The 13,969-nt window shown below is 45.4% G+C and overlaps 1 protein-coding gene across 1 annotated transcript; it reads left to right on the top strand.

The window, feature by feature from the left end:
• The first annotated feature begins 7,045 nt into the window (after nucleotides 1-7,045).
• On the top strand, nucleotides 7,046-10,981 carry LOC136479350 (protein REVEILLE 6-like). The gene is made up of 3 exons (XM_066477244.1): nucleotides 7,046-7,302; nucleotides 7,886-7,943; nucleotides 10,823-10,981. The coding sequence occupies exons 1-3, from the start codon at nucleotides 7,046-7,048 to the stop codon at nucleotides 10,979-10,981; spliced, it is 474 nt and encodes a 157-aa protein (XP_066333341.1).
• Nucleotides 10,982-13,969: the final 2,988 nt, after the last annotated feature.

Genomic DNA, 13,969 nt, shown 5'->3' with positions numbered 1-13,969 from the left:
GGGGCCACCAGTGAGGGCGGCCGGCCGATGGCGGCGAGCAGTTCTCAGGGGGCGGCTCCGTGTGCAGGACCGGTGGTGGCCGTGGTTTTTTTTTCTTCGATTGGAGCCAGCGGCGGCGGGGTGCTGCGCTGGGGTTTGAGGAAAGGGACCGTGGGGTGAGCGCCCAGGGGAGACGGGAAATGGGCTGATGTGGTGTTGCGCCTTGGCGGGCTGGAATGGCGGGCTCCAATTTTTTTTCTGACAGGTGTGTCCACGTTAAAAAGTTAGGCGGGATCTACAGCGACGAGCGGTGGGTCGTTAAAAGTATGATATAACGACCGACCGTTCAACGTTGAAGTGAAATAGATTTAACGACCGACAGTCTGTAGCCAAAACGAGATATAACGACCGACAGTCCGTTAGTAATCTTTAACGTCTAACCTTCCGACGTTAAATCGACATTTTTAGCGACCCCCAAGTGACGTTAATTTTGGGTTGTGGTGTAGTGTCCTCAGATCCGGCAGCGTCCTCTCACTTGGCCAACGGCGGGCATGGCGGGCGTGTCGGCGCACACCATCCAGCGAGCCTACGCCACCACAGTGCCCACCAGGTAGGTCATGACTGCGCGGCGATGCTGTGTTCCAAGTGTTTCTGGACTCTTTTTTAGACATGTTGCAAGCTCATGTTTCAAGTGTTTCGGTTATTTCAGATGTATGTTTCAATTGTTTCATGCGCATGTTGCAAAAGTAGATCGAGATGTTGCATATGTTGCAGTGGTTATACACGTATGTTGCAAGCGTCTATCCCTAATGTTTTATTTATTTTTTTACATGTATATGTCAAGTGTTTTGGACGCATGTCTTAAGTGTTTCATCTCTCTTCTTTTGTATGTTGCAAGTGTTGCATCTAGATGCTTTAAAAGTAAATCGGGATATTGCATATGTTGCAATGGTGTTTCAAATGCATGTTCCAAATGTTTCATCTGTTTTAGACGTATGTTGCAAAGGTTTCATCTGGACGTTGCATAACTAGATTCGGGTGTTGCACGGACGCAGGTGCTGGGGCAGAACGCGGGACGCGGGCGTGAGGCGTGATGCAGACGCGGGAGCGGCGCATGTGTCAGAGCCGTGTGCGGATGTCCAGACGCTAGACGTTCCGATAGTTTTTTTACATGTTTTGTCATTGACGGCGTTCGTGGTGGTGCTGGTGCACGCGCCGTGGTACATCAGCAACGACGCGCACCGCGGGGACGGTGACGCCATGGAGCCCCTCCTCCTGATGACGCGCGGCGCGAGCGGGGTGGACGCAGTGTTCGCGGGGCACATGCACGCGTACGAGAGGTTCAGGCGCGTGCGCAGTGGGAAGGAGGATCCCTGCGGGCCCGTGTACATCACCGTCGGCGACGGCGGCAACCGGGAGAGGTTTGGCGGGGAAGTACGTCGACCCGCAGTTGGCGATCTCGGCGTTTCGGGAGGACAGCTTTGGGCACGGGCGGCTTGAGGTCGTGAACGCGACGCATGCGTTCTGGCCTTCTGGGCGTGGCACCGCAACGACAACGATAACGCGGTGGTCGCCGACCAGGTGTGGATCACCAGCCTCGCGGCCAACCCAGCTTGCACCAGAAACATGAACAGGATGTGACCAGCACTGAACGACTTGTGCTAGCGTTGGAATGTTCGTCAGTAATTAAATTCATGACTTTTCTTCTCCAAAGGAAAAAAATTATCCACAAATCTGTCATGTCAGTGTACCTTTTTTCCTAAGCTATTGTCGTGTTCTTGATTTTCTCCTGGAAATTTAAAATTGGACACTGGTTGTCTTCCTCAACTCACAAAACCTTTTAAATTACCTCCAAGTGATTTTTAAACACTTAGTTTAAAAACAAGAACTTTTTTACTATGGTTGAGGAGGCGTCAGGAAGCGTTAGCTGTGTCAATGATTGGTGGACCCATATGAGGGAAGGCGTTGAGAGGTGTCAATGAGAGAGGCGTCGGGAGGCGTTGGTTGTGTCTATGGTCGGTGGGCCCCTATGCGCCGTAATGCCTCCAAAGTTGAGAGAATTAGGACTTCAGATAAAAAAGTGGTAATTCATTTTTCGTAGTTATTTTTTTTAATCAAGGGTAAAACAGTAAATCTATAATTATAAAAATAATATTTTAAATAGTATAGTTGGGATGTATGATTTAAGTACTATAGTTTGATGAATATTTGCTTTTAAAAAAGATGAATTGTGAAGGTTCAAACCGTTAGTAAACATCTCATCTGTTGGACGCTTTCCTGTAAGCATTTCCAACATAATAATTCCGTAGCTGTAGACATCGCCTTAGGTTCATTCGCCGCTGTCGTCCGCCATCCGTCCGCGGGAGGACCTCGACGCGCTGCGCCGCTCCTGCAACGTCTTCGGCAAGATCCGGGTCCGACCCCTCCTCACCAGCCCTCAGCTCCCCAACTCGCCCCATCCTATCTTTGTCTCGGTCTCCCGAGAGGCGACGGCGCCCCCCGAGCGGTGCACCAGCCGCCCCCTCCCCCTCCGTTCCTGTCGCCGGTGAGTCCGCACCGGCGGCCCCCTCCCCCCGTTCCCCTCGCGGGTGAGTCTCCACGGTCTCTTCTCTTCCCTTCCCTCTCTCTCTCTCCCCATCTCTCTCGATGCGGCAGGGCGGCGGCACGGGCGAGCCTCCGCCCAGCGCTGACTCCAATCTGACCTTGGCTTCGAGGTCAGTCCCATGTCTCCACGTGTAGTTGAAGCCAACGAGCAGCTCCGTCACGGCGGTCTCCGTCTTCCTCTGGTCCGCGAAGTGGAGCGTCTGCAGCAGCAGCACGGCGACGCGAACGCGATAGCTGGGTGGCCATCACCCTATTCATGCTTTAGGACGACGGTGCCAAACCCACACCCAGGTATACTGCTACTACTTGATTATAAGTTGATTTTTTTTTGTTACATATAATACCCCTGTTCTTGTGAAGATTCTGCAATCACTCTGTACCTCCATATTGGTTTTCTTCAGTGACATGGAAAGCTTAATGCAGTGTCTAATCCTATGGCATCATAAATTAGTTAGTGCCTTGGTTTGCTTCCTCGTTCTAAATGTCCTCAGGTATTTGAAAACTGAACCACAATCTATTCTCAACTGTATGCCCAAAAAGCTTAAGCATTGATCTAGTGTAGAAAAAAAACTGTAAATTGGTACTTGTCAGTGTCAGGTAAAGCTGTGCTGTTATTGCTATAGATTTGAAATTAGTCTGTTAATGCTAGCCGTCAATATGTTGGAGGAAAAGGCATCAGCTCATACCTGATCATAAGAAAGAATATCATTTTAAAAGAAACTAACCTGTTAATGGTTTGAACCTGAAAGATGTTCGACCTCTGACAAGGACATATGGACAAGTGACTAAGGAAAAAAACTGTTAGTGCTTCAGAAAAGCTCCCTGATTGATGCATTATTATTGGAATTAACTATTATCAGTGATAGCAGCATATGTTTTAGATGTTTGGATCCTTCCTATTGGCGCTAGTTGCTTTCTGTCACTCTTTGGACACAACAGCAACAGGTTTCAGTCAACTCCCTGTAACTCCCTGTGACAGCAGCATATGTTTCTGCCCACATCGGTCCATATCATTCATTGCCTATGGTGTCTAGTATGTACCCAAATCGAGTTTATGAAGAATAGGTGTCTGTAATGTTGTTTGTTCATTAACCTGATGGATTTAGTAAGCACTTCTGCATATATTAGAAAAAATGCTCCTAGTATGCCAATTGCTGCTTGTTCATTTCTGCAATGTTCAGTAAGCATGAATTTCTGACATAATATTTTTCTGAAACTTTATTTAGCAATGCCTATTAGGGTGTGCTTCTGCCTCCCTCCATACATAAAAGGAAGGTTGTTATAGTTTTGTCCTAAGTTACACTTATCTAAACCCAGTTTTGTCCTAAGTTGGGGTAGGCTAAAATTTTATATTTCAAGTGACTCGAGGCAAGTACACCTTACAGAACAAGAGTTAATGTGAGCAACTATTATGGAACTGGAAGGATTTGGTTATATGAGATAGCTGTGTAGTTGGTGCTATAAAAGTACTTTGCAACATTCACTGAAACCTTGCAGTGTGGTCTGCTTATTTCTTCTTTATGGTGGTTAATTCAGTTAATATTCAGACATTTATATTATTTTGGCTTTTAATGGATGCAGGTAGAAGGGCGGGCCTGGTGCAAGCGGTAGAGTCTTACCGTCTGTGACCGGAAGGTCCCGAATTCGAGTCGCGGTCTCCTCGCATTGCACAGGCGAGGGTAAGGCTTGCCACTGACACCCTTCCCCAGACCCCGCACAGAGCGGGAGCTCTCTGCACTGGGTACGCCCTTAATGGATGCAGGTGTTCCTTGTGTATTTGGTGTTCTAACCTGTGAAGACATGGATCAGGTAATTCATGATTTGGTTATGTACATGTACATCTTATCAATTGTTACATGCCACCAGATCATGTTTGGTAACCCAAAGCAGGGCTAGTTCTTCATTGTTAGTGGATATGTGGCCCACATCCTATACATGTGGAAACCAATCAGTTCCTGAGGACTCTGTTCAAAGTTTTGTTCGAAAAATCAATTGTTGTTTGAGCTGTATTATGTTCATTTTATGTCAAGAGTCAAGTGTTTGTTGCTGGACAAAATGCTATTGTTCAAGTTCCCAAGCCATTTAACTTATTTTGAGTAGTGCCAACCATTTCTGCATGACCTGTAAAGTAGTGACATCTTTAATCCAGATTGGCCACATTAGCAAAGCAGAGGTTTCACTCAAGTATTCCCTTCTGATGAGAAAGTTTCTTGTCAATAGTGTGACCCTTTTTTGTTGATTATCTGACTACTTTTCAAAACATGTACACTGTTTTGCTCCTTATCAAAATCCTGCTGAGAATGCTAAATCAAATGCTGCAAGCCCTCAATCGTGCTGGTGGCAAGGCAGGAAACAAGGGTGCTCAAACTGCTCTTACTGCCGTAAGTAAACCTTCCGTCGGCAATCTTAATTTCAAATAAACATAGATGTACTATCAGTTGACAAGCTCAAGTTCCCTACAGATTGAGATGGCCTCTCTGTTCGGGCATCACTTAGGTTGTCACTTTGTGTATTCTGATTTCTATACACGAGGCGACAGCATTTCTTCCTATCAAGAGTTTTGGCTAATAGAGCTTTTCCGCGGCTAGTATAATTATTTCCAAATCTATTGGTCCGGTGCTGATTGGTTGCTTTCTTTCTTTGAAATTTGAAAGTTCACGAGACATGTTTGTAAACCTGACACCGTGAATAATTGTCGCCAATAATGAAATACGGTTATGAATAAAGTTGCACAAGTTGCACTAGTGTTTGTTATTATGGATGAGAGCATGAGAGTTTTGGGGTGAGGTCTACCATGGTTTTTTTTGGGTGAGGTCACCTGTGAGAACTGAAAAGAAACACAGTCGGGCCCCACTCGCTGGTCCAGCAGAACTCTCCCTAGGCGGGCATGCACATTATGCTCCAACAGATGCGCTCGTGAATTCGTGATGGCTTTGCGTCCGGTGTTCACTGCATTTGCATGATTTTAATTTGCATCCCAGAGGGCAACTCAAATGGCATTGGAGTTTTTGTGAACGTGGACATGCATGCTGCTTGCTGCGCCAGTATGGGACTACAATGCAAGCGCAAACCGGAATTTTCTACCTTCCGATCTTATCCTGACTATAAAATTAGCCACAAATGCCAAATCTTATTGCATATCATGTACAGGAATCGTAAGTCTTGAAATAGCTGTAGAACTAATGCAAAGCCTATTGGCCTCTCCTGTAAGTAGGGATGAAAACAGTACGGATATTTTCCGACCGTATTCGAAACCGAATCCGTTTAGAGGGGTTGAGATATGTCCGTATCCGAGTCCGGATATCCAACATCCGATACTGTATCCGTATCCGAATACTCGAATCGTATATTTATGATGTCGATGTCCAATCGTATCCTATCCGACATAGTTGACACTATCCGTATTCGAATCCGAATCCGGACAGAAATATGAAAACAAATGTAATATCGGTGATATCCGTCCGTATCCGATCCGTTTTCATCCCTACCTGTAAGTGCTAATGCCTGGTAAAGATCTAGTCTAGTACTATCCATAAGCTAAAACCAGGACATAGCCCACTAGGTTTATGGCGATACCCGAACATTGGTGTCCACACAACATAATTTTTGATGTTTTTACCCCTGCATACAGACTGTGGAGAGAAAAGAAGTAACAGCGCTCTATAGACATCAACTAGGGAATGTCCGAGTGGTAAGCTAACTTGGTTTTTATTTTATTTTATTTTGAATTTTTTTTGTATATTTATAGGAATTTCAAAAAATCAAGACGTTAAAGTACTGAACAACAGTATAGGAATTGCCCGAAACGGATTCATTATCTACTTTGGAAGACAAATTTGAAAAAAGCAATGGAAAAGGAAAGTGCAGATATATAATCATTTATTTATTTTAAATAAATAGGTGCAAAAAAATTGTTGCCACGGGCCAAAATGCCAGCAGCAGCTAGGTCAGGCTCGACCACGGAGGGAGACTAACCAGGCCGCGGCAGCCCAACTGGCCCAAGTGACAAGAGTGAGAGCAGGCATTGTAGTTCAGTAGTTCGATGTCTGCCAGTTCGCTTGTTGTTTTATGCTGCGTTCTTGGTTGGTCTGCGAGCGAGGTGGGACTAAACCATCCGACGCCTGCCTATCAACGAATCCTCTGGCCATTTATTTCATGATGGGCCGAGCATCCAGTCCGCGGCTAGACGAAATAGAATGCAAGCCCAAGAACGGACCGGCCCGGGAGAGAAGCAAAGGTTGTGTGGGGTCCACGTACCAGTGTGTGTAAACTTGTGGATAGGAGAAGAGCTCTTCCCCACCACACAACCCGTTCGGTCACCACTGTTCCTCCTATGTCCTCTCCTGCCTCACGTCTCACACCAGCAGAAACGCCAGGCGCCAGCAGCAGCGGACCACCACCACGCCGCCAACCCTAGGGTCTACGAGGAAGGAGGAGGAGGGAGCAGCGCAGCGACAGGCTAATGGTGTCGATGAGCACGACGCCGCACCTGCTGGATCCATCGGTCTCGGCCGTCGTCGGGGGCGGAAGGGAGGAGGAGGAGGGGCAGCGGGCGCAGGAGGGCACCTCCGTGCCCACGACCATGCCTGTGCCCATGCCGTCGGTTGGGAACAAGGAGGAGGAGGGGCCCCGGAGGGTGCGCAAGCCGTATACCATCACCAAGTCGCGCGAGAGCTGGACCGACCCTGAGCATGAGAAGTTCCTCGAGGCGCTGCAGCTGTGAGTTGTCCCGTCCCGCTCTCTCCCCCGTCCTATTCCTGACCACCACCTCCGGTGGTGCTTACCTTTGCTTCGCCTCACTGGCGCTGACCCGTCTGCTCTTTCTTCCTCTTGATCGCTGGAGTTTGGTTCACTAGTTGGGTTTTTTAATCTACGAATTGTGCTCACGTTTGCGTCTTCCTGTGCTTTAGTGGCCAGTCGTTGGTCAAATGGTAGATCTAAGGGCCTGTTTGGCCTAGTACACCCTAGAGTCTCATCTCTTGGGGGCAATCACTCTTGGAACATGACTGGCAGACATCCTAAATTGTTCGTTATCATCCCGTAGTTAGATTCTGCCTAGTTGCCTTTAGGATTTCACCCTACTAAGTTGTTCTAAATGGCAATGTCTTACCTTAAGGATAGCCGTTAGGATTTTAGTCACATGTATCTAATCCATTATTATGGATCGTGGTCGCATACATGGCTTGTCACCTAAATAGATGCTTTAGCAGTTTATGGACATTTCATACTTGTAGAATGCCTCGTGTCTGACATCTGGAGCAGCTTTCTTACATATTAATCCTTCTTTCTTTTCATGTAACAGCTTTGACCGTGACTGGAAAAAGATTGAAGCATATGTTGGCTCCAAGACAGTAATACAGGTATAATTAAATTTGCCCTTGGATCCTCAAATCTGTGCCATTGTCTCCCTTTGTAGTTGACTGGCTTTGTCACACAAGGTTTTAGGCTAGTTACGGTTTTTAGTCACACTGTTTTAGGTGAGGATATTTACATTTTTTTAAAGGAGATGCATACTGAGAAACTATTGGTTGGTCTGTATACCGGTGACCAAGTGAAGCACCTGCAAGAAAATACCATTCGACGTATGGCCTTCAACTTAATTTTAGTTATAGTAGATAGGATAGGAATAGTTGCATGAAATCTGGTGTCAGTAGCTAGGTACCATCACTGAAAGTGGCCTCTCTTTGTGTATCCACTATGTGGTTCCTGCTATAGAATTATTCCCTCCAAGGGTGTACCATTGAATCGCCCTGCACGTCACACTCGTTTATTCAAAGATTCGGTGCTCTCCAAAGTGAGAACAGGAGTTTCGACATTCTTTCGCGGTCTTCCTCGTCCTCTTTTGTTACTTTCAGCTGCTGCTGTATTTCCTTCAACTCCTTTCATTCGCGGTCATCCCCGTCCTCTTTTCTTATCTTCAGTTCCCGATGCTGTCTTTTCTTTCCCTTCTCCTGATGCTTTATTTGCTTCCCCTCCTTTCCTTCCATTGCTTTCTTCCATGCTAGCCGCAGCAATTGTTGGAGTTCCTGTTGATGGCAATAGTGTCTGCACATCGTCTGCATCTTCATTCCGTTCGTGCCCCCCTCGTTCCTCCGAATATTTTGCAAAGTAGTCTTCCTTCTAAGTATCATCCACCAAAAAAATGTTAGATAGACCCGACAGTATGGAACAATTTGTTGCAACTGAAATATTTTAATATGCAGTAAAAGCATAGACCGTGATAGGTTTTCCGTTTGAGGGTAAGTATTCTAGGTTGCGCTCAGAATGGAGCAACCTCGTGCATATTCTGAATCTAAAACTTTTTATTTCCTTCTATACAAGCGAAAGTAGTGCATGTCATGTAGCAGTTTTTGTTTCAGTATGTACCAATTTGGAAGTGACAATAATTCTAAGACTCACCGGTGTGAAATCATGAGCCATTTGATCTCTGTCCCATGCCAGTATATATTTTATTACATACGCCCCACACGAAATACTGCAACGGAACATAAACATAAGTAATTGGAGTACAACATTAATACAACAAAGGAAAAAGAGTACCTGTCGGTTTGGTGCGGTATGTTATCATAGGGAACTATATCTCAGTCGCGCAAGTTAATTGGTTTTACAAATATAACCAAGTCTCTCTTGACCGAATACTCGATGCATGTTTGTATGCCTTCCACCTAGTGGATGGCGAGATACATGTTAAGTTTGATCAACCGGTATTTGTAGTTACACAGAGGATCTATACTTACCAATGCCTTCTCAAGGTCTCTGTCTCGCATTCCTGGTATAGAGTTAAGTATTTGTACCTCTATCTTCATAAAATTCAACGTTTGTTTTCCTTTCCCATTCCCACATATTACTATATTATTGTGGCATCAACAGCGTTCATGTTCATAGATATCTTTTTTTTCACAAGAAAAACCAACGGAGGAGCCTCCCAGTGCCAAGGCCGAGGATTGAACCCGGGATGCTGGTTTGAGGGCTGGCTCAAGGAACCACCCGGACTAACAGCCCTACTGTTCATACATTATCTACTAGGCTAAAAAAAGGTTTAGCCGCTCTTAAGGATTTGCGGCCATTTTTAATCATTCTCCAAGGACCAGAGTATCAGACTTTGTTCCAATAAGTGTGGCCATCTACCAAGACAAGATAAAATTTGGAATTAAAGGGAAAAAAATCCCTTTGATATGACCACAAGTATTCATGGTAAAGGAAAGCTCATAGTAACACTCAACATGTAGGTATCTGGTATGAATACACTGTATCCCCAAAATGCTGTAACTCACTAGGAAGTCTCGTCTCTGCCTAGAATCTCATTTCATGAGCAACCAAGCCGGAAATGGCACACTTCACAAAAGGGATCATAATCTGACCACCTTAAATAGAGAATCTAAAGGGTTTTCATTAAGAAACACGGTGAAATGGAAATGTCGTATAGAATCTGAAAAAATGTAACACTAGGTGAAAAATAATGAAAGCTTTTTTTAGATTAAAATTATGAAAGCTTTGGCATTGTGTGTAACTGGTGCAAACATATAAAGCCTAACAACTAGATACCAAAATATCACCTTTCTTCCCTGTAGCTCCACTTGCAAGTTTGTAATGTTCCTCTGCACAACAGTCAGTTCCCTCAAAACCTTCACCAAATCATCGCTTTTGTCAGAGCTTGTCTGATCTTCCTGCAATGAGACAAATAACGGAGGAGAATAGTGAGGACTTGAGAAACACACTTTTCAAATCACACCATGCATAGCAAAATCCAGAAGGCCATTTGTTCATTAGCATCGCCTCAGTTTTGGCATGCTTGTGTACAGTGCGCCAGGGCAGACTCTGTATTGTTGGCATAGAAACCTAAATTAAAATTTTAAACAACTAATCTAAAGAAAATAAATAGTGAACCAGATATAGCACAACACAGGAATGCCTAGTTTTCACTGTATTCACATTTTGTTCTAAACAACTAATCTAAACAAAATAAACAGTGAACCAGATATAGAAACCAGCAGTTGCAGCTCAACTGAAGAATCAATACATCTATGAGTATTATATGTATAGCATCATTATTGCTTTGGAGCCCAACTGAAGAAGCAACACAGCAGAGCAGGGTGTTACTTTATCTGTATGGTACAGCAACATAGCCTATTACTTTTTTTTGACAAAATTTAGATGATATTTTACAATGTTATTTCCTCTGAAGTAGTAGAAAAGACATGTATTGTTTGAGTTGTTTTTGCAGTAAACTATGGATTAGACTGAAAACCTTGTCGATTTCCATCAACCAAACCAACAATACCTACATAAGAGATACACGAATGGCACCGACGGATTGCTCACCTCACTGCGAAGGTCGTGGAGGGTTCTAGACGCCGGTGACGCGGTGAAGGCGGAGATCAGCGGCGGCGGCGGGTAGAGCTCCGGGCGGCGGCTATGGCGGTGCGCGGGCTAGGGCTAGGGCTCGGGGCGGCTCCTTTAGGGTTCAAAGGGGGCGGCGCGGTGCTCTGGGCCTAATCTTCATATGCACGGGCGCGGGGAACCTCGGGGGGCGCGTGCGCGGGAATCGGGCGGCGGTGGATTCTCCCGGTCGATGCGGCACAGCGGGGAAGGGACCGGGTCGCGGTTGCTGGGCCTATCGGCCTGCGCACGCACGCGATGAATCGAGGAGGGTGAGCGGGCGGCGGCTGGGCCTGCCCATCACGAGGTCGTGGCCCAACTAAGCCATGTGAATACGGCAGTCAGCCATCTGCATCCGGTTTAGTCCCACCTCGCTCGCTGAGCAGCTAAGAACACAGCATAAAAGAAAACGAGAAGTACCAGGGATCGAACTCCTAAACTATACGATACCTACTCTCACTCATCACCTGGGCCAATCGGGCTGGCGCGGCCTGGTTGGGCTCCCTCCGTGGTCGAGCCTGACCTAGCTGATGCGGGCCCGTGGCAACAAATTTTTTTGCCACCATTTATTTTAAAATTTATTTTTTTATTATCTGCCGCTAGTGAGGCTATCACCATTCATATCCAAATTCTATGTATTGTATTTATTTTTCACCCTCAATTTTTTTCTCATCCATAATCCATGCTAATTGTTTTGAGTTACACTACTAATTGCTAATAAAAAACTGTTTGCCAAAGCTATTCCTAGATTTATCCTGGGGATATCTCCAATATCGTGGCCACTGGCCACGCTTCAACTGGCGACAAGAAAAATCAGTATTGCCACGCTATTGGCGACATGCTAATAAGATGCAAGAAACAGAACATTAGAGCGCGCTGCGAGCGAACAGGCTGGCAGCAGCAAAAGAGCGTCGAGCATATCTGACAAATAGATTGGCCAGTATTTGAACGCTACAACAAACCTCATCAAGAGATTATCCAAACACGTCTAGAGGAGTCACACTTGTCATAGCAACTAGACAGGCACACACCACATGGACTGACTTCTGCAGTCACGCTGCAAAATAATTACTGAACTAAGCTGGTCACTTGCAGAAATACTGGCTGGTGGTGAGCTACCGGGTAGGGATCATTCCACAGTGCTGTACCCTCCCGTGACAAAAGGGCTGCCAAGTGACTAGAGCAGCCCAGCAACTGGTTTTAGATAGATAATGCAACCAGCTACATTAGCTTTCCTACATTTACATGCAGCGGCGGACCCAGGAAATATTTCAGGGGGGCTGAACAACACTGCTGTTGGATCTTAAGTCTCAGCCCCCCTACACTATAGAACTTTGCCTAAAAATTCATAGAGGCTCTACAGAGGGTTCCACTGCTCCGAGATGGGTAGGGGGGCTTGAAACCCCCCCCCCCCCCCCCCCCCCCTGCCCCACCGCTGTGTCCGCCCCTATTTACATGGAAGTAACTAAAGCTTAAATTAACCACCCAAAAGCTGCTTCCAGCTCTACACGCTAAACTTTACAAGCCTCCTGCGGTCAAGGCAAAATATTCGGCTGATTAGTGCCCAGCAGCGCTGACCACTGTCCTCCAACAATCCCCGGAGCTCCAAGCTGCAAGCATCACACGAATTAGCTACAACTCAGACTGAGAATGTTTACATGTTCAGTTCGCCAGTAAGATCAGCATGTTTTTTTCCCCAGAAAGCATAAGCGAGACGAGAGTACCTTTTGCTGGCTCCTCAATCCATGGACCGTTCATAACGTTGAGAATGGTGCAGGCATCGCGGTACTCCAGATCAGGTAGAAGCTTGGGCGTCAGAAGGAAGCATCTGCAGGCAAAAGAAGGGGGAGGTTATCAGATGTCAGGAGGTCTGCAGATCTGCATGCTGTACAAAGTGTTGAGTGCAGTCACTAACTGTGGCGTGTTAAGGGTGTGTTTAGTTCGCGAAATGAAATTTTTTTATGTCACATTAGATGTTTCGGGGGATGTCGGAAGGGATTTTTGGATACTAATAAAAAAACTAATTACATAGCTCACCTGGAAACTGCGAGACAAATTTATTAAGCCTAATTAATCCATCATTAGCGCATGTTGGTTACTGTAGCACTTATGCTAATCATGGCCTAATTAGGCTTAAAACATTCGTCTCGTGATTTCCAACCAAACTGTGCAATTAGTTTTTTTTTCATCTATATTTAATACTCCATGTATGTGCCACAAGATTCGATGTGACACTTTGGGGTGAAAATTTTTAGGAACTAAACAGGGCCAAATTTGGCTGGCAGCTCTGACAAGCTGCTGAAACATTTTCCACTCGTTTATGGGGTCCATTCCTGCATATTCGGATGAATGCATTAGACCACCTCAATACCTACAAGTTAACCGTCATACAGTTGAGGGAGGAATGAAGCAATTCAGTTGTGTTACCTTGATTTATCTCATCAACAACCCGAAAGGGGCAGTTGGTAAGATCTTGAAGTGACACAAGATACAAGATGGTCGATACTGATCGCTCCTATGAACAGGAAGGAAATAATAATGACCATAAGTAGGTGAACAGAAAAAGGTTTCACATTTGACTTGACATTGTTGATCCTTCATACCCCTCCAGATTGGTCATGAGAGCTTACCACCTGCAGCTGACTAGTTTGCTTGACAACCAACAGAGAATATATCAAAACCCTTGCTAGAAGGATAGCATAGAAAAAAAATATAATATCAGCAACAAAGATGCAATAAAAAAAATAGATACTGGCCACACAAATTAGCCCACTTGTATTTATCTTTATTAGATTAAATGAGACTCTAATTATGTCCATAATTTTAGACCTCAGAATGACAGGTTTAACCTGTGATGGTAGAATAAGCTGTACCTTCTACAACCATCTTGCTTAACTAAACATCTTAATTGCTGCTACTAGTAGTTAATGTACAGTAATATAGAAGAAACAATAAGGGCTGTTTATCTTGCACAAAATAGACGCTGACTTCAGATAAATTAGCCCAC

The sequence above is a fragment of the Miscanthus floridulus genome, chromosome 9 (genome assembly GCF_019320115.1).
Source record: "Miscanthus floridulus cultivar M001 chromosome 9, ASM1932011v1, whole genome shotgun sequence".
Lineage (NCBI taxonomy): Eukaryota > Viridiplantae > Streptophyta > Magnoliopsida > Poales > Poaceae > Miscanthus > Miscanthus floridulus.
The sequence above is the reverse complement of the archived record's forward strand: the minus strand, read 5'-3'. Positions and strand labels throughout refer to the sequence as shown.